Source organism: Rhinatrema bivittatum, chromosome 11, assembly GCF_901001135.1.
Source record: "Rhinatrema bivittatum chromosome 11, aRhiBiv1.1, whole genome shotgun sequence".
NCBI classification, from domain to species: Eukaryota; Metazoa; Chordata; class Amphibia; order Gymnophiona; family Rhinatrematidae; genus Rhinatrema; species Rhinatrema bivittatum.
Window position 1 is genome coordinate 78,035,189 of NC_042625.1, and position 25,514 is coordinate 78,060,702.

Genomic DNA, 25,514 nt, shown 5'->3' on the forward strand with positions numbered 1-25,514 from the left:
CCCTGTGTGGTCCCATCTAAGACGCTGTACTGTACTCTATGTATACCCATGTAGTGCCCTGCAGGGAATGAACCCCCATCTTTACCATTCAGGCAGGGGCTGTTGCTGCAGCGATCGATCTTCTTCTCGCAGTTGGAGCCATGGTAGCTTACAGGACAGCGGCAGGTGTAACCCCCGCTGGGCTTCTCGGCGCAGGTGCCACCGTTGAAGCAGGGCCCATCAGCGCAGGTCATTGCACTGATCTCACAGTTCTTGCCATAGAAGCCCTGCGGGCAGGTGCATTTATAATCATTCTCCAGATCCTAGGAGGAAGATACAATCGTTAATATGGCCATGAATCACTGCTGGACAACCAGCCAACATCATTGGATTACCAGCCATCAGCACCCTCCATTCTCCAGCATACTGAGAGCTGCACAGCCCTGCTTGTCACCAGCCAATCAATATTCTCCCTTCATTCTGCAGCAGGAGTGAGGAATCTCTAGTCCTAGAGGACCAGACACTGGTCGTGTTTTCAAGATATCACTAGTGAATATACATGAAGCAAATTTGCCTACATTAGAGGGAGCTCATGCAAATTATCTCATGCATATATCCTGAAAACCTGACGGGTGTGGTCCTTGAGGGCTGGAGGTTCCCCACCTCTGTTCTACAGCATGTTCAGAGCTATGAATCACTTCTAGATCATCAGTCAATCAACGCCCTCTCTTTTCCCTAGTACTAAGAGCTATAAACCATTGCTAGGCCACCAGTCAGTCAGCAGCTTCACTTACTTAATATTCTAAGATCTATAAACCATTATGGAACCATCAGGTAATCAATACCCTACATTCCCCAACAATAAGATGTATAAACCACTGCTGGACCATCAGCCAATCAGTACTTTCCATTCCCTATCACTGAACTATAAACCGCTGCTATACTACCAGTCAATTCTCCAGTACTTCCAACTATAAACCATGTTTGGACCATCAACCAGCCAGTCAATGCCTTCTATTCTCCAGCACTCAAGAGCTACAAATCACAGGTGGATCAGCCAATCACTATCCTCAGTTTCAGGTTCGTCAGCTCCTACAGTGGAATGGTTCAGTATATGAGGGACCATTCTGGGCAGCAGGGTGGGACCGGGCCATTTAAATGAACAAACATCTAAGAGCTTCTCTAAGGTTGCCTCTGACTGGATTAGAGGTGTTCGCTTCGTTCCCTCTACGAAGCACCCATAATTCAGTAGAGAAGCCTGGCAGCCTTACAAACACTGATTATTCTGAACAAGGCTCTTATTATAATGACATTCATAACTCCTATGGGCAAGACATGTCCCAGAGCTGGGCTGAAGGGGGGTGTGATACTGACGTTGCAGCTGCCTCCACTCTTGCAGGGGTTGCTGTCACACTCGTTGGTCTCGATCTCACAGCCGGTGCCGATGAAGCCGGGTCTGCAGCTGCAGGTGTAACTGCCCTGGCCGGTATTGGTGCAGGTGGCCCCGTTCTTGCAGGGCCGGTGGTTGGTGCAGTAGTTGAGGTCCTGGTTGCAGAAGAGTCCGCCCCAGCCCTCCTGGCAGTTACACTGCCAGGGCTGGGTGCAGGTTCCATGGAGGCAGCCCGGATAGCGGACGCACTGGTCGCAGGCTCGGCCCTGCCAGCCGATGCGGCACTTGCACTCCCCAGGCCGCTCACAGTAGCCGTGGCTCTCGCTGCAGCCGGGCAAACAAATGGCTGTGAACATGGTAAAACACAGAAGAGAGAGAGAGAGAGAGAGAGAGAGAGGTAGAGGGAGATTCAGTGTTAAACAGGGTAAACATCTGGCACCTGCCGCCATCAGCGCCTGAACAAAGGGGCCACATGTCAGCGGGCGCAAGGGGTGGTGGAGGGGGGAGCAGGAGCGCGCGCACGCTCCCACATTCAGTGCGCCCACCCCCATTGTTCCAGGGACAATGGGGGCCTGGGGTCTGGGCAGTCCCTGAATGCGAAGCAACTGACCCCTTTGCAAATGCATTCACTCAGCTTAACAAGCAGACCCCGGGAACACAGGCTGCCAGGAAAAACATTGTCCTCGCCCTCCCTCCACAAGTGCAGACAAAAAGAAGCGATGGGAAAGCTGGTTAACACTCCTTCCCCCACCACCCTCGGCTTTGTCCTTCCTAGGAGACAGGCTGCTGGGGACTAAAGGAGGGTCTCGGGGGGACCACAGCCTGAATGCAGCTACCCACCCCCACCCCCCTGCGGGAACTCAGCCACCATATGCTGCGGCTCAGGCCACTTTGTACAGTGATTAAAGCCCCATGCTTGTATTTGTTTGTCCATGAGCGACGGGACAGGGTGGGAGAAGGAAGGATTAACTCACTCCGCCTCCTAAAGCGAGGGCCAGGGGGGCCATCTGATGAAACGTATCAGACAGGACAGAGAAAACAAATACAAAAAAAAGAACTTCACACAATGCTGGGTTAACCGGTGGCATTCGCAGCTGCCGAACGGGGGGGGGGGGGGATAAGCAACCAGAGAAGTTTATGGAAGTTGTGTTTAACAGCCTCCGGCTGACAGCCCAACAATCGTCCCGGCTTTAGGGCATCGCTGAAATCAGGACTGCTGGAGAGCTGCCGGGACAACTCTACACATGCCCTGCTCCTCAGACACTTCTAAGCACCTGCTGCTTCCCATCCTTGGAATCGAGAAGCTGGCTGGGCAAGGCAGACCTTCGCTCTGACCTGGGGGCCGATGCAGTATTGGCGCACGAAAAACGGGCGCTCATGATTGAGCGCCCGCTTTCCTAACGCGTGCCCACCCACCTACCTCTTCCAGGTGCGCGATGCAACAGGGTAACGAGCTGCTACGTAAAAAGGAGGCGCTAGGGAAAATTGTGCATCCCTAGCGCCTCCTCTGTATCGCGCACCCAGGAGACGTGGCTGCCAGTGCAGGTTAGGAAAATGGGCGCTCAATACAAGCGTCTTTTTTTCTCTGGCTGCCGACAAAAACAAGCACAATATACACAGCCTAGACCATGTATATTGTGCGTCCAGAATTTTTTTTTCAAGATTTTATTTTTTGCGCGATGCTGCTTTCTGTGGTTCCTCCTATTTTGTTTTGCGACGATACTAATAGGAGAAACCACAGAAAGCAGGGATTTTGGGGTTTTTGACTGCAGCATGCCTTAACGCCAGCTCCTGAGCTGGTGTTAAATTTGTCGCATTGCAATGGATGCATCGGCCATGCGGGGAGTTTTTGAATATCATCATCTACATGGAATTTACTTGTGATGAACATTATTAGCTACGTGCTGGTTTGGACGCATGTTTTGGATACGCTGATCTCAGTACTGCATCTGGCGTAAGTCTAGCACATTCAAAAGGCGCGGCCAACCGCGCATTTAGCAGCATGCTGACCTGAGTACACGATATTGCATGGACCTGCTGGTGTGGAATATACTATGGGATGGCTGCAATGAGATGCATTCAGCATGGTTTTACCTGCAGTCATGTGCACATTTGTTGTGGGCAAACGTTATTTATTTATTTATTTATTTATTTATTTATGGTTTTTATATACCGGGAGTTCCTGTATACAATACATATCACTCCGGTTCACAGGTAACAGTAATAACTACCGCCGGCTGGCAGTTTACATGGAACAAATCTTGTTACTCCCGATGCAGCAAAGAGCTTTGCGCACAGAAAATGTAAGTGTAAAACTGCCTTCTCATGGAAATCCCATGCTAATGAAGACTTTAGCTATTACCAAAACCACACTTCTCCCCATACCCCCCCCCCCTTCCCCATGCAGAGGGGTGTGCAGAATTAATTCCTGTTGTTTTAACACTAGAAACTTAACTCTAGTCAGAGGTGAAGCAAAATTAACTCAGTTTGTCTCTGATGGGAATTAAATTTCCAAACCAATGAATTATAATTTGGAAATCATGTTGTGTGTGCATAAAATATTATTTGTGTGCATAATTGTTTTTTTGTGCACATATCTGTTTTGTGCACACAACACTGGATCTGGATCTAGAATGATTCTTCCTCTGCTTCACTTGAATCCAGTTCAGACTCTCAGTGCTCGCCATGTCAACGTCAGAGCGGTGAGCTGTGACTGCTGGGGGAAGCAAGGCAAATAAGAAAGATGGGGGATCCTGCTAGACACCAAAAGCAAGATATTTTACTGCCTCTGCTGTCACTGCTTGGGAGAATTGGTGTTCGGAACTGGTGGTGAGAGAGAGCAAGAGCTGTAGCTGTGCACCCCAAGTTAAAATGCTGAACACAAAAGGCTGAGTGCACATTTTAACTTCAATATTTTGTGCGTTTCCATGCTTTTCTGGTTTTTTTCCCCACTCCCATTTAGTTACTGCATCTGGAGTTATAGGTTTTTATTTTAACCTGCAGGTTAAAAATTTCTGCACACAGTTTTACCAAGCCCCTTATTGCATCAGGCTCTGCGCTTCTTAGGGCAGGGGATACTCACGCTCAGAGCAGTAGTCTCCTCTCCAACCAGCTAGGCAGAGCCGGCTGCCATCTTCAGCACAACTGTAGTGACCAAAGGGGTCATCCCGGGGCCGGCAGTAGTCCGAGCAGCTGTCCCCGTGGTAGTGCTCGTCACACAGCACGTGGTAGGAGTAGCGCAGCTCACTCTGTTCACCCAGGTGCACATCCTGCGACCAGTCCTCGCCTACGGCCAACCGCCGCCGGGTCGCCAGGCGACTCACCAGGTTCTCTGCATTCTCTGGGGGTGGGGTGGGGAGGAAGCAGACATCAGAAGTGGAGTAAAGTCACAGACACAGGCCACTGAACCACAGTGAAGCCCAAACCCACCCACAAGGCAGTGGGCACAACAGGGCATGAATCAGAGAGAGGGAAGGAACTCCTAGGAGCTCAGTCCCTTTCCTAAATCACACCAGATTACTCCCTGTCCTTATTAGACAGCAGGAGGACATTTTGTGCCTTTATTATATAGCAGAAACTGGGATTCTATGCTTGTTGTACTATGGGAGCTCAGCCCCTGCACTTATTATTACACGGCAGAGGATCACACTCTGTCCCTTATTAAAGTACAAGAGCTTCGCCCCTGTGCTTATTATATGACAGGGGACCTTATTATACATTAGGGAGCTCGGTCCTTGTGCTTATTATAAACCATGAGCGCAACTCCTTGATCTTACTATACAGTGGGAAACCACTCACTGCTCTTATACGGAGGGAGGTTTGTTGCTGCCCTCATTATACAGCAAGAGCCCCGCCCCTTTCTCCCCATTAGACAGCAGGCGGTTGGTTGCTGCTCTTATGTTACAGGGGGAGCCAAAGCCATCTTTGGGATCATATTACATATAAATAAATAAATAAATAGGGCCCCTCCCACCCCCATTTCATTACTGCACAAGGCAAAATATGTATATACACAAACTTATTTCCTTTCCCTTATACCCCCTCCCCACCTCTGCTTCCCTCACCCCATCCCCCACTACATTTGTGTGGCTGCTTTTGCAGCTGATCTGGTTTCCTCCTTTAGTCATTGGCCCAAGTCTAGGGTTGCCACTTTGGCTCACCCTTCCCACCCCAAAAAATATAGCCAGCACCACCCCCGTCCAATCCATATACTAATTTCCATTTTTTATATGTAAGTGATGTTTCTTGTTATCTAATGTAGGGAAAGATGTACCATGCATTTTTCTCCATAGACACAAAATGGTCAAAACCCTTTAATCTATCTGTCCCCAACCTGGTATTTAACTCACCGCTCAGCTCTATGTATGCAAGTTATAGACAATGCTCCTACATTCTTATCTAATCTACACTACACCAGTCTACTTATTTACTTGCAAGCTCTCTCATCTGTAAATCATATATGTATGTATCCATTACTTACTATTCAATGCCTTGTTATTTTAATTAATCTGCCTTGAATGCTTATAAATAAATATCAGGAGCCCAACACTGAAAGCTGGTTAGCCAGATAAGTAGTGAATTATTTGGCTATGTTCAGTGGTCATCACCTAGCTGGATAAGCCACTTATCTGGCTAAGTAGTTAGCTGGATATTTAATGAGGGGCAGTGGGTGGATCAGGGCAGCACCACTTAACTGACTAACTTAGCTGGATAAGTTCCAATATTTGGACTTATCCGGTTAAGTTAACCGGATAAATTATACCTGCCATAGAGCAGGTTTAACACTCGGATATAAGTTATCTGACTAAGTGTTGGCAAATACGGGGATATTTGGCAGCATTACCATGCTGCCGAATATCCCATGTAAGTTAGCTTGGACGAGTCTTATCCGGCTAACTTACACAGACTTCTCATGTCAATATTGGGTCCATAACAAATGCCATTCTAGGCCAGACCAACAATCCATCAAGCCCAGCATCCTGTTTTGGGGCCAATCTGACACATTTGAAAATACCCGGCAGATCCCAGTGCGCAGTTCTATTCCATGTTTCGGTCTCCCAGAAGTAAGAGGCAATCCCTAAATCTACCTGGCTAGTAATTGTTCCTTCAGGAACACTTTTGCAAAACATTAACCGCATCCTCTTCAATGTGTTTCCAATCTGCTGCCAGTTACGTACATGGTGTGTCCCCTAGTCCTAGTAGTATTTGAAAGGGTGAATGACTGTTTTACTAACTTTCTCCACACCGCTCACATTTTTATAAACCTCGGTCATCTCTTCTGTAAGCTGAAGAGCCCTAACCCATTCAGCCTTTCCTCAGAAGGAAAGCCATTCCATCCCCTTTATTGCCCTTCTTTCTACCTTTTCTAATTCTGCTGTATCTTTTTTTTTTTTTTCTTCAGATGGGGCAAGCAGAATTGCACACAGTAGTCAATGTGTGGTTGCACCACAGGTTTATACAGAGGAATTACAATGTTCTCAGTTGTATTCTCTGTTCCTTTCTCAGTAATTCCTAACATTCTGTTTGCGTTTATGACTGCAGGAGTACACTGAGCTGAGGTTTTTAATGTACTGAATATAATGACTCCAAGGTCCTTTTCCAGGCTTAAAAACAGCCAGGCTCAAGTTGCTTGATGGCTGTAAAGCAGTCCATATTGCTTAATAGCTGCATTGCAGCTTGGCCCCGGTAGGCCCAGAGACCATTTTTAAAGTGCGGCTGGCAGGACAGGAGCACCTGGGGCTTGCTCCTACCCCTTTCTCTCTTCAAATCCCTTCCTCTCCCCCCCCCCCCCCCCCGATGGAGTAAGTAGGATCAGAGGGAGAGGCAAATGAGCTGTGTGGGAGCAGGGTGGGGAGGTTATTTTGGGTTTTTTAAAAAATGTTTATTTCAGCAAACAAACCAAACACTAAACAAAATGAATTCCAAAAAAACAAACAAACCCCACAATAAAAAACAATGGAAGAAATGAAAAATTTTCCTTTGCACATCCCTAGTGCAGCTCCGCACTGTGTACTTATAGTTTGGATTATTTTTTTCCTAGGTGCATCATCACTTTGCATTTCTCCGTGTTACATTTCATCTGCCATTTAGATACCCAGTTCCCCAGCCTCTTAAGTTCCTCCTGTAAATCCTCACAATCTTGTTTGTGTATAAACAACTTTGAATAATTGTGTCAACCTGTAAATTAGATCATTTCACTTATTGCTCACTTTTGCTGAATATGAATAAAGTGGTCAAACACTCATTCAGGTCCAGATCCCTGGGGCACTGTGCTTCTACCTCTCTCGGTTGGGAAAGCAGACTAGTATTTAGTCCTGGTTAACTAGTTCCTAATCCACAACAGGACACTGCTTCCTCTCCCAGGACTTTTAACGTTTCCCAAGGAATCTCATACGGGAATCTCTCAAATACCTTCTGAAAATCTAAATAGACTGCTTTGCCTTTATCCACATGCTTATCTACACCTTCGAAAAAATGCAAGTCATCATTAAAATAAGGCACGACTTCCATTTGCTAAATCCCTGCTGGCGGTTCCCCATTATCACCTTGGATAGCCACATGCCCAGTAATTCTGTTCTTAATAACTGCCACCATTTTACCCAGCACCAGTGGTAGTTTCTGCATCGCCCCTGGAGTCCATTTTAAAAGGTGGTGTTGCATTGGCTGCCTGCCAGTCCTGAGGTACAGTGACAGATTTTAGTGCTGGATAACAGAGTAGCAGGTCTACAGTTTCACATTTGAGTTCTTTCAGAGCCCCAGGGTGAATACTACCAGATGCCGGTGATTTGCTACTATGTAGTTAGCTCTAGCACCTCCTCCAGATTCACAGTGCTTTGCTTCAGTTTCTCGGAAACAGCTGCTACAAAGAATGGTGCCAGTGTGGGCATCTCCCCAACATCCTCTAGAGTGAAGACCGAAGCAAAGAATTCAGTTACGTTTTTCTTCTAGAACCTTTTCCTCTGAGTGCTCTGCCTCCCCCAGTCATCTCATGGTCTAGCCGACTCCCTTGCAGATTTTGTATGGATTTGAAAAAGATTATTAGTTTCTGCCTCTTTAGCAAGCTCCTCCTCATATTCTCTCTTGGTCTGCTTTAATGTTTTACTTCTTGTTTATGCTCTTTGCTATTCTCCTCATTTGGTCTTGCTTTCCAACTTTAAAAAAAAATAAAAAAGTTTTTTTACTTTGATGGTCTTTCACAGCACCATTTAGCCATGCTGGCAGTTACTGGATCTTCTTTTGACCTTTAACTGGTCTGTCTTTTTAAAGTTAAATACTATTGTAGTGATTTTATTTATTATTTTTAATCCACTGATTATGTCAAACCTAATTGCATTATAGCTGCTATTGCTGTGGCTCAACCACCATTGTCCTTTGCAGCAGATCTCGTGTCCACTGAGAACTAGATTTAAAGTAGTTCCCCCTTTCAGAGTCCAAGAAGCAGTCATTTATGGCTTCTAGACACTTTATCTCGCTAGCATGTCCTGAGGCAGTCACCCATTCAGTACTGAAATCTCCCCTTATTATTGTGTTTCCATTTTTACTAGCCTGTCTAATCTCTGTAAGCATTTCAGATTGTTTCAGCATTCTTGTCAGGTGAATGGCAATATATCCCCACTAATATACTCTCTCTCATCACACATGCAATTTTTATCCATAGAAATTCCAGAAGCCAGTCTCTTTTATCCTGCTTGACTCTATGCCATCCTTAATATAGGGCGCCACCTCAGCACCAGTTTGATCTCCTCTGTCAATTCGATATATTTTGTACCAGGGTACCCCAGTGTCCCTTTGGTTATCCTGTTCCCACCAGGTCTCTGAGATGCCTACAGAGGGCACCATGTAAGCTGCAGACCTAGTGGGTACTTTGAACTTGCAGGCCTGCAAGTTGGTTTTTCAAAGGGAAACTCCTTGCAGAATTTCCCTTTGAAAATCTCTTCCCCAGTGGAGCCCCCATGAAGACCTGCAGAGAAGTTAGGTGTCTATGGGGCCCTTCCCCCAACATCACCACTTTTCCCCACAATGTGGGATGCGGCAGAGGTGGTGGGGAAAGGGTGCAGGGGCTTTTTAGTGCAGGTAGACACCTGGCCCTGTTATATCTTCATCTAACTCTCCCATTTTATTTTTTAGACTTCTGGCATTTGCATGTAGACATCTAAATGTATTTTTTTTCTATTCACAACCCACGTATTAGTAGTTGATTCAGGTACTTTGGAATCTTTTATATTAAGGTCAATATTCAAAAGCCATTTAGATGGCTAAGCTGTAGCCGCATAATGAATTTAGCTGTATAAGTCAGGGGCGTTTCTGCATGGAGCAGAATTGGCCACATAAGTTATGCAGCTAACTTCAATATTCGGACTTAGCTGCTTAATCTATGTGGCTAACTCTGGTCAGGCAATAGGGCCGTCCTAAAGTTAGCAGGTTAGACAGAAGTGGTTGAAAATGGACCCCATGTCTGCTCTTCACTGAAATCCAACTCTTTCATGGTACTCTAATTTTCCTGTTTTAACGGTATCCTTTGAAGATACCCTACTCTGAACCATGCGCTCCCAAGAGAGCGATTGTTGGTTTTTCCCCTATGATTTGGTTCAAAATCTGCTCGCTCTCCTTTTTAATTGCTAGCACTAGCAGCTGGCTCCATTTTTTGTTAAGGTGGAGCCCATGCCCTTGCAGTTGTTCCCCTGTCCTTCTTCCCTCTCTCTACCCTGCCCAGGTCTCAATCTCCTCCCCTCACTCGTCAGAGATCTCCCTGGTTTCCTTCACCCTTGCCTCACCCCATTCCATCGCAGTCATTCCTTCATTCCCCACCCTACATGGACATCCATTCCTGCCCTTTCTCATGGCTTAGGGAAAAGTGCTGAGTCTGGCGGTAGCTCATTGTTGGTGGCAGCAGCCGCCTTCAGTCTGTGGAAGGGGCCTGTGAATCCAGCACAGGCTTCCAGACCCCATGGTGGCTCTACCCTGTACATTAAGGTGGAGGAGACTCTGGAGGAGACTCTGCAAGGTCTGGGATCCACCCACAGACTGACTGCTGCTGCTAATGCTAGAGGGATAAAGTTCCTGGATGGAATAAATGACAGCTTTATGGAGCAATTGGTTCAGGAACTGACAAGAGAGGGAGTAATTTTAGATTTATTTCTCAGTGGAGCACAGGATTTGGTGAGAGATAACAGCGGATATCCACAATGAATAGGCATGTGATAGATTTGCCTACACGCAAATCTATCACATGACATGCCTATTCATTGTGAATATCCTGATGGTTCAGTCCATCTGAATCATTACCCATGAAAACCTTCTCTGATACAAGTATCTCCCCAACATCCTCTTCAGTAAACACCGAAGCAAAGAAATCATTTAATCTTTCCGCGATGGCCTTATCTTCTCTAAGTGCCTCTTTAACCCCTCGATCATCTAACAGTCCAACTGACTCCCTCACAGGCTTTCTGCTTCAGATATATTTAAAAATGTTTTTACTGTGAGCTTTTGCCTCTACAGCCAACTTCTTTTCAAATTCTCTCTTAGCCTGTCTTATCAATGTCTTATATTTAACTTGCCAACATTTATGCATTATCCTATTTTCTTCTGTTGGAACCTTCTTCCAATTTTTGAATGAAGATCTTTTGGTTAAAATAGCTTCTTTCACCTCTCCTTTTAATCATGCTGGTGATTGTTTTGCCTTCTTTCCACCTTTCTTAATGTGTGGAATACATCTGGACTGTGCTTCTAGGATGGTATTTTTTTTTTTTTTTTAACAATGACTATGCCTCTTGCATACTTTTTACCTTTGTAGCTGCTCCTTTCAGTTTTTTTCTAACTATTTTTCTCATTTTATCAAAGTTTCCCTTTTGAAAGTTTAGCACGAGAGCCATGGATTTGCTTACTGTCCCCCTTCCAGTCATTATTATGATCACTATTGCCAAGCGGCCCCACCGCCATTATCTCTCACCAAATCCTGTGCTCCACTGAGAAATAAATCTAAAATTGCTCCCTCTCTTGTCAGTTCCTGAACCAATTGCTCCATAAAGCTGTCATTTATTCCATCCAGGAACTTTATCCCTCTAGCATGTCCCTATGATACATTTACCCAGTCAATATTGGGGTAATTGAAATCTCCTATTACCGCACTACCAATTTGGTTAGCTTCCTTAATTTCTCTTAGCATTTCACTGTCTGTCTCACCATCTTGACCAGGTGAACGGTAGTATACTCCTATCACTATAGTCTTCCCCAACACACAAGGGATTTCTACCCATAAAAATTTGATTGTGCATTTAGTCTCATGCAAGATGTGTATCCTGTTGGACTCTATGCAATCCCAGACATAAAGCGCCACACCGCCTCCAGGATACTCCTCTGTCATTGTGATATAAACAAATCACGGTGAACCTAGAAGATGTGGTAGGCCTGATTGACAAACTGAAGAGTTGTAAATCACCTGGACTGGATGGTATACACCCCAGGGTTCTGAAGGAACTAAAAAATGAAGTTTCAGACCTATTAGTAAAAATGTGTAACCTATCATTAAAATCATCCATTGTACCTGAAGGCTGGAGGGTGGCTAATGTAACCCTAATATTTAAAAAGGGTTCCAGGAGCAATCCGGGAAACTACAGACCAGTTAGCCTGACTTCAGTGCCAAGAAAAATAGTGGAAAGTGTTCTAAGTATCAAAATCACAGACATGGTTTAATGGAACAAAGTCAGCATGGCTTTACCCAAGGCAAGTCTTGCCTCACAAATCTGCTTCACTTTTTTGAAGGAGTTAATAAACACGTAGATAAAAGTGAACTGGTAGATGTAGTATATTTGGATTTTCAGAAGGCGTTTGACAAAGTTCCTCATGAGAGGCTTCTAGGAAAAGTAAAAGGTCATGGGATAGGTGGCAATATCCTTTCATGGATTACAAACTGGCTAAAAGACAGGAAACAGAACATAAGAACATAAGAAATTGCCATGCTGGGTCAGACCAAGGGTCCATCAAGCCCAGCATCCTGTTTCCAACAGAGGCCAAACCAGGCCACAAGAACCTGGCAATTACCCAAACACTAAGAAGATCCCATGCTACTGATGCAATTAATAGCAGTGGCTATTCCCTAAGTAAACTTGATTAATAGCCATTAATGGACTTCTCCTCCAAGAACTTATCCAAACCTCTTTTGAACCCAGCTACACTAACTGCACTAACCACATCCTCTGGGAAAAAATTCCAGAGCTTTATTGTGCATTGAGTGAAAAAGAATTTTCTCTGATTATTCTTAAATGTGTTACTTGCTAACTTCATGGAATGCCCCTAGTCCTTCTATTATTCGAAAGTGTAAATAACTGATTCACATCACTCGTTCAAGACCTCTCATGATCTTAAAGACCTCTATCATATCTCCCCTCAGCCGTCTTTTCTCCAAGCTGAACAGCCCTAACCTCTTCAGCCTTTCCTCATAGGGGAGCTGTTCCATCCCCTTTATCATTTTGGTTGCCCTTCTCTGAAATTAGGATTAAATGGACAATTTTCTCAGTGGAAGGGAGTGGGCAGTGGAGTGCCTCAGGGATCTGTATTGGGACCCTTACTTTTCAATATATTTATAAATGATCTGGAAAGAAATACGATGAGTGAGGTAATCAAATTTGCAGATGATACAAAATTGTTCAGAGTAGTTAAATCACAAGCAGATTGTGATAAATTGCAGGAAGACCTTCTGAGACTGGAAAATTGGGCATCCAAATGGCAGATGAAATTTAATGTGGATAAGTGCAAGGTGATGCATATAGGGAAAAATAACCCATGCTATAGTTACACAATGTTAGGTTCCATATTAGGAGCTACCACCCAAGAAAGAGATCTAGGCTTCATAGTGGATAACAAATTTAAATCATTGGTTCAGTGTGCTGTGGCAGTCAAAAAAGCAAACAGAATGTTGGGAATTATTAGAAAGGGAATGGTGAATAAAACAGAAAATGTCATAATGCCTCTGTATCGCTCCATGGTGAGACCACACCTTGAATACTGTGTACAATTCTGGTCGCCGCATCTCAAAAAAGATATAATTGCAATGAAGAAGGTACAGAGAAGGGCGACCAAAATGATAAAGGAAATGGAACAGCTCCCGTATGAGGAAAGACTAAAGAGGTTAGGACTTTTCAGCTTGGAGAAGAGACGGCTGAGGGGGGATATGATAGAGGTGTTTAAAATCATGAGAGGTCTAGAACGGGTAGATGTGAATCGGTTATTTACTCTTTCGGATAGTAGAAAGACTAGGAGGCACTCCATGAAGTTAGCATGGGGCACACTTAAAACTAAACGGAGAAAGTTCTTTTTCACTCAACACACAATTACACTCTGGAATTTGTTGCCGGAGGATGTGGTTAGTGCAGTTAATACAGCTGTGTTTAAAAAAGGATTGGATAAGTTCTTGGAGGAGAAGTCCATTACCTGCTATTAAGTTCACTTAGAGAATAGCCACTGCCATTAGCAATGGTTACATGGAATAGACTTAGTTTTTGAGTACTTGCCAGGTTCTTATGGCCTGGTTTGGCCTCTGTTGGAAACAGGATGCTGGGCTTGATGGACCCTTGGTCTGACCCAGTATGGCATGTTCTTATAGAACAGGAGCTTGGTCCTTACCGTTGTAAGTGAGAGCTGGGCTCTATCCTTAATATACAGTGAAAGATGGGTTGCTGCCCTTATTATACAGGGGGAGCTGGGCCCCTGTTTATTGTAAGGGAAGAATCCTGCCTTTTCTTAGATGTGTACTGGTAGAGAGAGGGCTGTCTGGTTTCTGCTGCACTGCACACATGGACCTAGAGTACTGAAAGAGATTCTTCTGGTGTCCTTCTATTGCTTTCGTTCAGTGACCTCTAGAGAGCTGGAAAGGAAAAAGCTGCTTACTTTGTGAGTGAATGTATTACTACTCGGTTCCGGCTTCAGTGAGGTTAGGACTGTGTAACCCACCTCCACCCCTGGGTGCGGATGCTGTGACTGCCAAGCAAATAAGTGGTTAGGCTGAAAGAGGATCAAAGTAATGTGCCAGGGGTTAATACCAGGAACAGCAATCATGCCAGGGATACCAAGAGCAGCAGCAAAGCAAGGGAAGAAATACCAGAGTGGCAGCAGGGCAGTGCCAGAGAGCTCAAAGCCAGTAGGAAGGATACTGGGAGCAGCAGTAGTGCCAGTTCCAGGGATATCAGGGCTTGTTTCCTACCTGCAGGATTGTTCACTTTCTTCCCTCCCAATTGTTGCCACCAGTTATGTGAAATTACACCAGGGGCTGATGCACTTCTGGGTTTCTTCCTTTATGTTTCTACAGGGGGGGGGGGGGGGGGAAATGCTGTGTGCACCTAAGGTGATTGTAGGGTTGGAAGCACCGAGGTGACCTGCTTGGAGCGGCACTTACGACCCTAACAGCGCTGATGTAGTTGTGTCAGGCTTATTAAAATAAAACCCTGCAGTATCTCGCAAGAAGTGATTGTGGTTAAAACCAGGGCTTAATTTGTGGGGGAATGACCTGGAATGGAGTCCGGGCACTTCCTTTCAGACAAGAGGCAGAGCAGCAGGGGAGTTGTGCTACAGCCCCTCCCCTCCAGGCAACCTACAGCGAAGGGGGAAGGGGAGAGAGTTGAGCCCGGTGCAGACAGAACAGAGACTCTGCTCCCTAATCCAGCTCCATCCTTCCTTTCTGTAGGGAAGGGGGGGGGGGGGGGAGCGGGTGATCCTGAAGCAGAGCAAAGAACAGACACAAAAAGGAGCTGAAGGACCCCAAGTTTGAAACTTGGGAGCAGCAGTGCCTTGGTGCTGATGACTGGCAGGCACTACTGTTCATAAGTAGTGATCTGGTCTTAATTCAACACTTATTTGTATCTGTTAATCAGGCTGTAATTTCTGGCTGAATGACCCAGAACGGGTCTTCTGCCACCTTTTTATTTATTTATTTATTTATTTATTTTTGCGGGACCTGATGAAGTAAAGCAGAGCTGGCAGTGTAAGTCAGTTGTGGCTCCCCTGCAGAAATGGAGGGACGGATATTCAGAGCGCATTTAGTGCTAGATAGCTGGTTAAGCAGGACTGATTTGGCTTCTTAGCAGCCGCTGAAAATCCAGTTATTTGATTAGTTGTGGGCGGGCAGATGAGTTGTGGGCGGGCAGTGGACGGTGCTACTTATCCAGTTAACTTACCCGAGCAAGTAGCGATATTCGCTCTTATCCAGTTCAGTTAATCGACTAAGTTAGCTGGATAAGTTAGACCTGCTATATGGCTGGTCTAAGTAGCAACTTCTATGCATATATTCAGCTTCACAGCTGTGCCGCTGAATGTCACTTATTTATTTATTTATAGTCTCTTTTATACCGATATCCGTTCACACATCGCATCGGTTTACAATTAAACAGTAACCGTTGGGCAGAGCCCTTACATATAACATAGAAATACAAGTTAACTTTTGGGCAGGGCCCTTACATGTAACTGAGAACAAAGAGGCTGAAACAGGGATAGGGGATAGAACTGACTATGCCGGGCAAAGTCCATAAAATCAATAAATAGATACAGCAAAACACTATATACGTATAAACAAAACTATATACATAGCTATGAACATAACATATGAACACTTAAGTTACTTATCTGGATAACTATAAAAACTGGGCCTGGAGATGGAAGAGGGTGTTTGCATAGATGTATGGAAGAGATTGTGGGTGTCTGTAGTATATGTGGCCTGCTCTCTCCGCTTCCCTCTTACCAACCTCCTCTAGTCCACAGTTCCACTTCCTTTTTGTCTACAAATTGAGCCCTGGTTAAAACTCAGACTTCAATCAGCAGGGGGAGGCTGGATGTTTTGGACAGTGGCTATACATTTATTTTTAATAGATTTGTAGATTGTTAGAAAGCTTGCTGCTCACACATGGAAGGGGACCCGGGTGTCAGATTAAGTGCTGGTCTTGTAAGAATGAAAGGTGTTAACAAGGCCTGACATGGCCTCTCCAGAGGAGATGGTGGAGGTCAGTGCATTAAGAGATTCTGGGCACACTTGGGATGGATATGGAGGGCAGTAGCAGGAAAATGGTAGAAGGTTCAGATAAAAAGACAGGTGTGGGAGGGGTGCAGGGAGAAATAACGTTGGGTTGTATATGGGTATTGGATGCTTATCTACCCAAAGTGGAAGAACCTCAATGGGGCAGACTGGATAGGCCAATTTGATCTTTTTCTGCCAGTATTTACTATATTATGGTTCTACAAAATACCTGCAATGGGGAACAGAAACCAAAAGCTGACAAGACACTTGACATGCTTGAGGCCCTGAGGATCCCAGAAATAGAGCACAATGATCACAAGAAACTCTCCCAACCTCACCGATCCTAATGGGAGAGGACTTCTATGGCACTTTACAGGCCACGGAGAGGACAAGGCTGCTCCTCCTAGCTGGGGAAAGAGAGGGCAAGGATATCCTTGGAGGGCTAGAGCTGATCCCAGTGGAATGGGTCAGAAGATAATGGCCAGATCATGTGACCAGAGTCGGACTCCCTCACCTGTGGATGCATCAGCGGTGTTTGTATTCCAGGATTCAATGATGAGAGAGAAAGTTCCCTGAAAAACAGAAACAGTGTCAGAATATGGGGGGAAAAATTGCCTATAAGATGTTATTATTATTATCGTCATTTGCATAGAGCTACCAGCTGTACATTGCACTTTACATAAACATAAGAGACAGTCCCTACTCCTTGGCATTTACAATCTAGTCAAGACAGACAGATAGGATACCCGGATAAAAAGTTAAAATAGTGAGGTCATGATTGGGTGGGATTAATAGAGAAAGGGGCAAATTTAATATAAATAAAACAGACATCAAATCTCTGGTGCCCAATGCAATGCCATCTACAGATCTTTTGCCCCCGAAAAATGCCAGAGAGATTCTCATCAACTTCAGCTGTCTTGTGCCATGAAAGAGACCATCCCAGAAACTTTCTGCCACCTAACACCATGCCAGGCACGGACACTGCCTCAAAAGTCATGCCATAGACTCTCTCCTAAGTCAGATCATCCATATGCAACATATTGCCACAGCAAAAGCAAACCCCAGTAACCACCAAGCCAGACACACCCCTCAACCCTATGCCTCCCAAAGCCATGACAAACACTCCAAACACAGACCCCCAAATTCATCAGAAATATCCCCCCTAACAGCCATTCCTGAGGATTGCTTCCCATTTATTGTTCCTCCTGGGAGGGGGCGATGGAGTTGGCAGGAGAGATTTCCAGGTGCTTTTATTCTCTTACCGGCCACTTGAAATGGAAAGGCACACGAATCGGGCTGCTGGCCGCGATGGAGCCCGGGTCTGCTGAGATGATTTCACTAAGGGCTGCCCCAAAGGTACATGGGGGTTCTGGAGAGACCACAGCTTGGGCATGCTTCAGGCACACCCGGAAAAAAAGGCGGCAGGGACGGCCACTCCTGCAGAGGCTCCGGGAGCTGCTGAATGAGTGGACCTTGAGCTCAAAGATGCCAGCAGTCTTCACCTGCAAACAAAGGGAGAGAGGAGAGTGTGACAGCAGAAGAGGGAAAGGGTTTCATTTAACAAACGCCACCACCACCCAGCTAGGTTTCCCCCTCCCCCCACCCCCTCAATGTATCTGGAATATCTGCGGTCCCGATGTCGTAGGATGCGTGGGCTGTGTGCAAAGTTTTACACACAAAATGTGAACAAAGTTTTTATGCAGTCTTTGCTCTCAAGACAACAAGGAGTTTAGCGCGCAAAAAAAACCCCACGTGCGCACAAGTTAGTGCGCTTCCATTTAATGAAGGCATTAGCTTTTACTCGCCCATGCAGGGAGACGAGTAGGCTTAACTCAGTTTAACTCTGGACATAGAAAGGTCCATGTTCAAAAGCATTTAGCAGGATAACTCAGATGTTAAATGGCTAAGTGAAAATGTATTTGTTATATTTATAATCTGCAACAGCTTTGATCTGTGCACCTTACAGCATAAACACAGTCATACAGTTTTTATACTAATTTAAAATTATACTGCATATGCTTGTTTAAAAAGATCAATTTTTTAAATTTTCCTATAACTCCTCCATTTTCCTCAAGTCGTTTGCAATTTTATTCCACATCTTTGGTCCTTTAAATAGAAAAGGCTCTGTTTCGCATTTCCTTATGATTTTCTTCCCTTAAAAGATTTAGTTCCATCAGCTGCACTTATCCGGCTAAATTCTAACTACCGGTAGCTAATAAGTTAGCCAGATAAGCTGGAGGCATTCTCAGGGCGAAACTGGCTATGTTCTCCAGCTAACTCTGCTCTCCGGACGGTGACCAATGATGGACCTCAGCTCCTGGTCAGAGCTGGAGTAAAGTCACTCGGGATAATGTTAGGCTCTGGGGCTGAATCTGAAGTTCATGGTGCGGGGGTGGGGTCCTGTATTTGGAATTCCTGCTCATAAAACAGTTTGTGTACAAATCAAGTTTTCTGCACAGAGAATATGCTTTGTACACAATGTTTTTTTATGTGCACAGGTTTTGTATTTTGTGCATGTTAAGCAGGTTTTCTGTACACATTTTCCGGTTTGCACTTTTTTTTTTTTTAAACTGCTGCTGCATCAGCTTTCTGCATTGGGTGTTAACTCAGCTTTTGTTGCATAGGTAAAGAAAATGTAAGCTAAAATTTGGCTCACATTTTTTACTCCAATTTTAAGACTTCAGGACATGCTCATTGCTGACTATGAAGGCTGGCTTGACCTTTCTGTTGATTTTAATATGGTCATCAAGGCAATGCTGGATATGTGCTCTCTGATATTTATCAGTCCGGATGGACTGCAGCAGAGGCTGCTCCAAACCTGGGACACACTCAGCAGGGCAGTCTCTTAAAAAGGAACCACAGCTTCTGCTCTGGACTGGGACTCTGCACATCACTAATTCCCTCTCTTTACTCAGAATATGGAGGAGAAATAGGCAGTAGATAGCCAAAGAGCAGGAGCTGGTGGGAAGTGATTTTTAGGCTTTGGTATATCAAAGAAGGTAGCAGGTGGTATGAAAATACACCGTTCCCACTTCATGTAAGAGGATATTAAAGGTGACCCAGAATCCACAACTGCCAGGGGCACATCCAGCAGCACTTAGCATTTTGGTGTCTCTTGTGATTTTTGACTCCAGCTTCTTTGGGAGGAATCTGCCAACTGATGTTCCAAGAGTGTTCAAGCAGATCTTAGCAGCTTTTAGAAAGAGAACCACAAAATGTCCCATCAGAGATTCTGAAGAGAGCATGAGCACATTCAGCGGGTTTTCCGGTAGAGTGCACCTGTATGGCTTTCTGCCCATCCTCCAATGCACAGCATATGTTTCATGCACTGTGACTCCTCATAGTTCTCGTAGCTGTTTCCTTTAATCGGATGCAATCTGGCCTTCCCCAGAAACCTCTGGATAGTGATTGTGGGGGGAAAAGCATGCTACTAGGTAAATAAGGTAACAGCAAAACAGACAGGCTCATACACTACAGGTCAAAAAATGGTTGCACTTTGCTTTGGGCAGCCACTGAAAAGGTGAGCGAGAAATATAAATAAAGTAGTAAATAATAATGATCAGCAAAAATAAAATCAAGGGAGGCGCATGCACATTAATAACTAGTCTGCTTGTTTAGTTCCAGTGGAAGCATGGTGGGGGCCTAATTAGTTAACAAATAGCACAAACAGTGCATAGATAAGAATATAAGACACTTATCAAAGACATGCCAAAGTCTCAGGGATTATATTTAACAAAAAAAAAAAAAAAAAATGCAAAATTGCTTGCAAACATGTAAAAAACAGACAGGTTAAACAGAAACAGAGTTAGTAAATAAATGCATGAAGAGAACTGACAACCCAGGCTATAAAACAGCAGAAGAGAATAGTCTTGCATGCTTTGTGGAAGACCCGACTTATGTTTCAGCTGACTCTCTAGCCTGCCTCCAGAAGGGGAGTCTCCGCACATGGTCTGCTTTTTATTTGCACAAAGTTGTGACATAACACATAGTAACACAGTAACTGATGGCAGAAAAAGACCCATGTGGTCCACCAGTCTGCCCAGCAATTATTTTATTATTATTTATTTTTGTGAGGTTACCCCACTAGGGATCCTCTGTGCTTTTGAATCCCATCACCATTTTTGTCTTTACTACCTCTCCCAGGAGGGCATGGACTCCTCATTGAAATGAGCAATAGGGATACTACCATGACCAAAAACAGAGCCAGAAATGTGTTGCTAGCAGACAACGGCTGGAATCACGCAGCCAAAAGAAATTAATACAAGCAACAGAAATGAGATGTCAGAGGCTGGAAGGAGAGCACAATTTACATTGGCAAAACAAATATAGTTTCCCTGCTTTAAAAGGACTCCTCATTAGTGGTGACTGCAGGGCAGCTTCTCTCTTCCCCCAGTGTGCGACCGGGTGAGGATTTCAGAAAGCCCAGGGAGATCAGCCACCAGGGACCCGAGCGTACCCTGCAAGGTGTGGAGGACATTTTGGGGGAAGTCCTGTGGCTGCAGAGGGAAAGTGATGGCAGCAGGTTTAAGGGGCGAAAGGCTGTCCCAGAGGGCAATCTCTGCACAGAGGGGGAAAAGTCCACATCTACCTTTTACCTGCAGTCTGTGCCCCAGAATCTTGCCATAGGTACAAAGTGTACTGAGTCTTGTACCTGGTTTTTATTGTGTGGGTCAATCTGTGTGCCTAGTTTTCCTCTCCTGACACACACACAACCCAGGACCCCCTCAATGTGCCTATTTTAAGCCACATTGGGGGAGGGCAATTTTCAAGGGAACTGTGCATTAATTTCGGGGTAAAACAAACCAAAATGAAAATGTCTGATTTGGTTCAGATCATTTGTTTTACAACAGATGCACATCCGTAGCAAGAAACATGATCTTGGCAACCTGAAACGTTCAGATTCTTCTAGATAACAAAAACTTAGGAGGACTGCAATAGTTACCAATGTGTTTGACCACTACAATACTGACAGAGCAGCCTTGCCAGAAACTGAACAGTGGGGTGGGAGACAGGGAGAGATAACTTTTACAAATCTTTTTTTTTTTTATCTGGAAGAGACCCTGGTGAAAAGAGATGCAGAAGTGGCATTTACCATCAGAAGTAATCTTTCCAACAGGCTAGCAGACCCACTCGTTATATTACATTTTCAATTCCTATGCTGCTCTCCTCCACCAAGGACCCAGAGGGGCTTACAGCATAACTTAATCAAGCAATGCATACAAATACAAAATATGTAAATATCAAAACACTAAAGCAATAATCTACCCCCAGCCCATCCCTCTCTCAAAAGAGAAGGAAACATCTAAAATAATCCTATCCCCTGCAGGTCACCTCATCAGGAGTGACCCCCTGCTCACAGAGGTCTAAGTCTTATAGTTGGCCTGCAATGACATTGATGAAGGGGCAGGACCACCCAAAACAGAAGGAGGAATAGCCAAATTAACAGATGCCACCTACAACAGCCGGGGATGAGAAGGAAAGGAAGAAATCTGATAACAAAAGTCTCTTCTCATTTCCACAACATATATCTTCATCTTGGCAGAATGGAAATGGTGCAAGTACCCAGTCCCTCCCAAAAGGGATCCCAAAGAGGTGACCTCCTCTTGCCAATTCCCCATCACCACGGGCCTCCTCTTCTGGATGGCCCAGTGATGTCAGTGGGAGAGAAGAGCCAAAGTCAGGACTGAGCCAGTAAGCAGCAGGACAGCATCTTCTTCATCTAGAGGGAGCCTGGGGGCAAAATTCCCCCTCTCCCAGCAGCTCCACAGGAAAATGCTCCCTTTACTGCTGAGAAGAATACCTCTTACTGGGCTGGCTCAGTAAGAGAGCTCTGCTGTGCATTGCAGAAGGATCAGAGTTTGATTCTTTGCTCAGGTCTTCCATTTCCTGGGTCTAGAGATGTAACAGAAGCCTCTAGAGAGTGGCTGTCATGATCATCATACAATGGTAACACCTCATTGCTGGATTTAAGGCATGAATGCAAGAAGGAGCTCTGGTGAATGGCCTCCAGTGGAGGACCATCACTATAATGACTGGGTTAAAGTAAATTGGGAAAGGATACAAAATAAAGGAGAAAATTCCCAAGTTAATTGCAAATAAAGGCTCATAGCACCAGATCCTAGCTCTGATCTAGCAGCCCAAATGAAATGGGAGAACTGCTTCAAGATAAGAAGAGGATAGTGCTTACCACATAAATATATATTGCAAAGCACATATAGTTGGTCTAGAAGTTCTAAAATCACAACCAGTATCTGGCCAAATGTCCTCACTTCCCACAGTTGAAACAAGCAGAGTAACCCAATGACTGTGCTTTAAGTATGGAGTAGAGTTGTTATTTTCTGATGACTGTTGGGATCCTGTGCTTTCACTGACACAGTAGGAAGCCTGTGTGGGTTGTCTCTCCAGTCTCTGCACTACTTTGAGCATCAGCTGAGCCTAATGAAAGGCATATGCAACTTTCAAGGCATTATCCAGGGGGAGCCCTGGATGTCAACACACCCAGTTCCTCATGGTTGGTCCAACTTGTCCAGGAACTGCTCCAAAATGACCTGTTGGCTACCTCAAAGTTTGTCTTTGCCTCAAGCTGTAGCCACTTCCATCCGGCATCTTTTAGCCAATGAAAAAGACTTTGTGGAGGGTTGTGGCAAGCAATAGGGAGTTAGATAAGTGGACCAGAAGAATTTTGTTACATAGCAGGTGAGAATAATGGCACAAAGGTAATCACCAGTCAATGAATACATGTGGATCAATATATTACACAAAGCTTAGCATAAGACTTTTTAAAACATGATAGTTTTCTTTCTTAGTAGGCTTAAGTGACAAGTCAGAAAAGAAACAGGAAAACTTCTGCTGACTGATTGTTAATGCCAGTGCCTAAACTGTCTGGGAGTCATGCAGCAACAGGATGTCTCCTAGCAAAAACGCAGCTTAGGGCATAAATCTGCTGAAAGTATGAATTCTAAATAGAATAACTGAACTTGTACAACCTGGACTAGAGCCAGAAAAGAGTATAAGAAAAAAGAAAATAACAGCTTCTGGCAGAGAGAGCACCTTAGGCATCTCATGGTTTTTCTCCAGGCCTGTGTCTTCATATTTTCCCAGATACATTGACTCACAAAAGGGAGACTATGAGGGAAGTATCTTTGTACAAATCTTTATGCATAGCTTTATTACTGCAATACTATTTATCTTTACTGATTTTGCAATATTTGCTGCAATACTGTTTTGTCTTTGCTTATATTTACAATATTTAGTAACCCAAGTATTTGCTTTTACAAGTTGTGTTTGTGTGTTCTATGATGTAATACACCAACACTCATTCAATCATTTACATTTGGCATCACAAACAGAATATTACATCATAGAAACACTGATTGTTAATGTTTACAGAAAAGGGTAGATTTTAAAGCATGCATGCATGTCCATGTGCACACAGTTCCTAGCATGCACACATGGATGCACTGATTTTATAACATGCACACCAGATTTTAAAATCCATGCATGCATGGAAGGGAATTTTACAATGCAATGTGCGGAGATGTGAGTAGGGCTTCCCCAATTCCCTCCCAGTCTGCTCCAGTTAAGGAGCAAACCTCCCTATACCCCTTTCTAATCTTCCTACCTTTTCCCATCTCCTCCATGACCTCTACCCCGTACCTAACTCTTAGATTTTTTTTTTCATCTTTTACCTTGCTGCTCCTTTGAAGCAGCAGTAGATTCTGCACGCCTGCCAGTGCATACTTCCCCGGGACAGCAGCTAATGGCACTTCAGAGCATATCAGGGGATACAATTGTGGTCAGGGCCATTATAAAATGCATGCAGCATGTGCAAGGCCCAGCCATGCACATTACATGCACAGCCTTTTTAAAATCGGGGAAAAAATAAGGATCTGACACAGTTGATGCCAGACTGGTTCCCAGCTATAACTTGTTACTGTGTAGTGGAGCAAATAGAGGCTAAAGTGACCACGATTTTAGAAAGAATATGGTTGGAAAAAGCAAATGTGAATGGGAAACTTTTTTTTATTGTTAAAAGCTAATAATATTCAGTAGCATAATGAGAAAGGGAGATTGAACAGTCAGATCACTTTCCTAGCAAGCAGAATCAGGACTCTGAAGCATAATTAATAGCGTTAAGAACAATGCTCTGGTCAGCACAGTCCCAGCATGACCTGACAATGAAACAGGTAGTTATGGCTGTCCAGGACTCTGCAGCATGCTATGCTCAAATCCTTGTACAAAGATTGCAAAAGGGATTACAGGTATCTACAGCAAAGGTGGCTGCCATTAGGGGGGGGATACCTCAGCTACAAGCCCCGATATCTGGAAGACATGTGATAGCGATTGCGAGGAGGCAGATGATGAAGTATTGAGTGGTAGTGCCTTCTGGTGGTTATCAAACATTCAAAGGATGAGCCAGTTGAGTCTGACTAGGAGGATGAGCCCCAGATTGGAAATAATGGTAGAGCCTAGATAAGAATAAGGGACCAGATTCAGGAAACAAGGGGAGGAAAAAAATGGGGTAAAACATTAACATGGCAGACAATAACCACACTGTATACTGCAAAACAGTTGGCTCAGTGGATAGACAAACACAAAGAGAAGAAAAGTTTAGGGAACTGGCAGATCAGGGTGGTGCACTCATGGGATCCATATGTAAGGAGCACTTCAAACCATTAGTGGTTGCCTTATCTGAAAATGCCTCTTCCTGTGACTACTTAATGTCATTGGTACAGCCTTAAGTAGAAAGTACTGGGATCTGGACAATTGGCCTGGTCCTTGAAGGCTGGAACCATAGAAAATTATTTCTAAAGGGACAAAGGGCTACAATTAGCCATGCAGAGGGTCCTGCCCCTTGAGTATGAAGATATTCAGTTTACATGTCATGATATGAAGCCTTTTGTACAAACTGCTGGACCAGTATGGACAGGATTAGCTTTATCTTTAGTTCAGGAGGTGGCAGATCTGGATCACAACAACATGATTAAAGAATTGATTGCTAAATAGGAAGACCTATATGCACTGGAGAAATCTGAAAAGGCATTTTTCCTGTGAATATGGGGATTTGCTTAGATGGGCCCCCCTTCCTTATTCCTCTCAGGATTGTTTGCGTAAGATGCCCTTCCTGCCTCTTCAGGATAAAAT

The 25,514-nt window shown here is 44.6% G+C and overlaps 1 protein-coding gene across 1 annotated transcript in view; it reads right to left on the reverse strand.

Annotated features, from left to right (window-relative positions):
* The window catches only part of DLL3 (delta like canonical Notch ligand 3), an 87,500-nt gene that overhangs the window by 13,597 nt on the left and 48,389 nt on the right, over positions 1 to 25,514 (reverse strand). Inside the window, exons 2-6 of the mRNA XM_029571302.1 lie at positions 17,633 to 17,872; positions 16,885 to 16,942; positions 4,452 to 4,709; positions 1,354 to 1,715; positions 86 to 302 (exon numbers count right to left, since the gene is read on the reverse strand). Coding sequence (XP_029427162.1) covers positions 86 to 302; positions 1,354 to 1,715; positions 4,452 to 4,709; positions 16,885 to 16,942; positions 17,633 to 17,872 — 1,135 coding nt within the window. The remainder of the gene's footprint in view (positions 1 to 85; positions 303 to 1,353; positions 1,716 to 4,451; positions 4,710 to 16,884; positions 16,943 to 17,632; positions 17,873 to 25,514) is intronic.